The 729-nt window shown below is 48.7% G+C and overlaps 1 protein-coding gene across 1 annotated transcript; it reads left to right on the top strand.

The window, feature by feature from the left end:
- Positions 1 to 3: 3 nt before the first annotated feature.
- On the top strand, positions 4 to 519 carry LOC108368615 (xanthine dehydrogenase/oxidase-like). Its single transcript, XM_017623500.1, has one exon. It carries the CDS (start codon positions 4 to 6, stop codon positions 514 to 516), a length of 513 nt encoding a protein of 170 aa, XP_017478989.1. The 3' UTR covers positions 517 to 519.
- Positions 520 to 729: the final 210 nt, after the last annotated feature.

Here is a 729-nt window from a genome sequence, read left to right on the forward strand (position 1 = left end):
GACATGCAGAACTACTTGGTCTATGGCTTAGGACTGACAGAAGTCGAGTTGGACATCTTAACTGGCAATCATTTAATTAGGCGCGTGGATATTCTGGAAGACGCTGGTGAAAGTCTGAGTCCTTACGTTGATGTTGGCCAAGTCGAAGGCGCATTTGTCATGCTGCTGGGCTATTGGCTAACCGAGCATTTGGTGTATGACCGGCAAACTGGCCAGTTGTTGACTAATCGCACGTGGAATTACAAACCGCCCGGCGCCAAGGATATACCCATCGATTTTCGCATCGAGCTGCTGCAGAAGAACCCCAACCCAGCTGGATTCATGCGCTCAAAGGCTACGGGGGAGCCGCCTGCCTGTATGGCAGTGAGTTCGATTTTCGCCGTGCAGCATGCCCTGCAATCGGCGCGCCAAGACGCTGGACTGCCGCGTGAATGGGTGCGGCTTGGCGCACCAACAACGCCAGAGATAATCGCTTTGAATGCCGGCACTGATACGAGCACATTTTCTTTGGAATAGCCAGTAGATTTAAGTCATTACAGTTATTTTGTACGAGAGCCTTGCTTACGGTATTCTTAGAGGGGTTGGTTTGCTGCATAATCAAGTGTAAATACTCAAATATATATTTAGTTAAATAAGATGCTGAAGAGCGTTTTAGTGGGCGCTGTCTTTAACTACAGCTACTCTACAGACACCTTTCTGCGGCAATGCTTAACTTTTCCACCACGCAAA

The sequence above is a fragment of the Rhagoletis zephyria genome, unplaced genomic scaffold (assembly GCF_001687245.7).
Source record: "Rhagoletis zephyria isolate East Lansing unplaced genomic scaffold, Rhagoletis_zephyria_1.1 Rzeph_scaffold_03222, whole genome shotgun sequence".
Taxonomy (NCBI): Eukaryota; Metazoa; Arthropoda; class Insecta; order Diptera; family Tephritidae; genus Rhagoletis; species Rhagoletis zephyria.

Excerpts from the sequence above, each read along its gene's own strand:
- LOC108368615 (XM_017623500.1), top strand. The coding sequence starts at position 4 with ATGCAGAACTACTTGGTCTATGGCTTAGGACTGACAGAAGTCGAGTTG.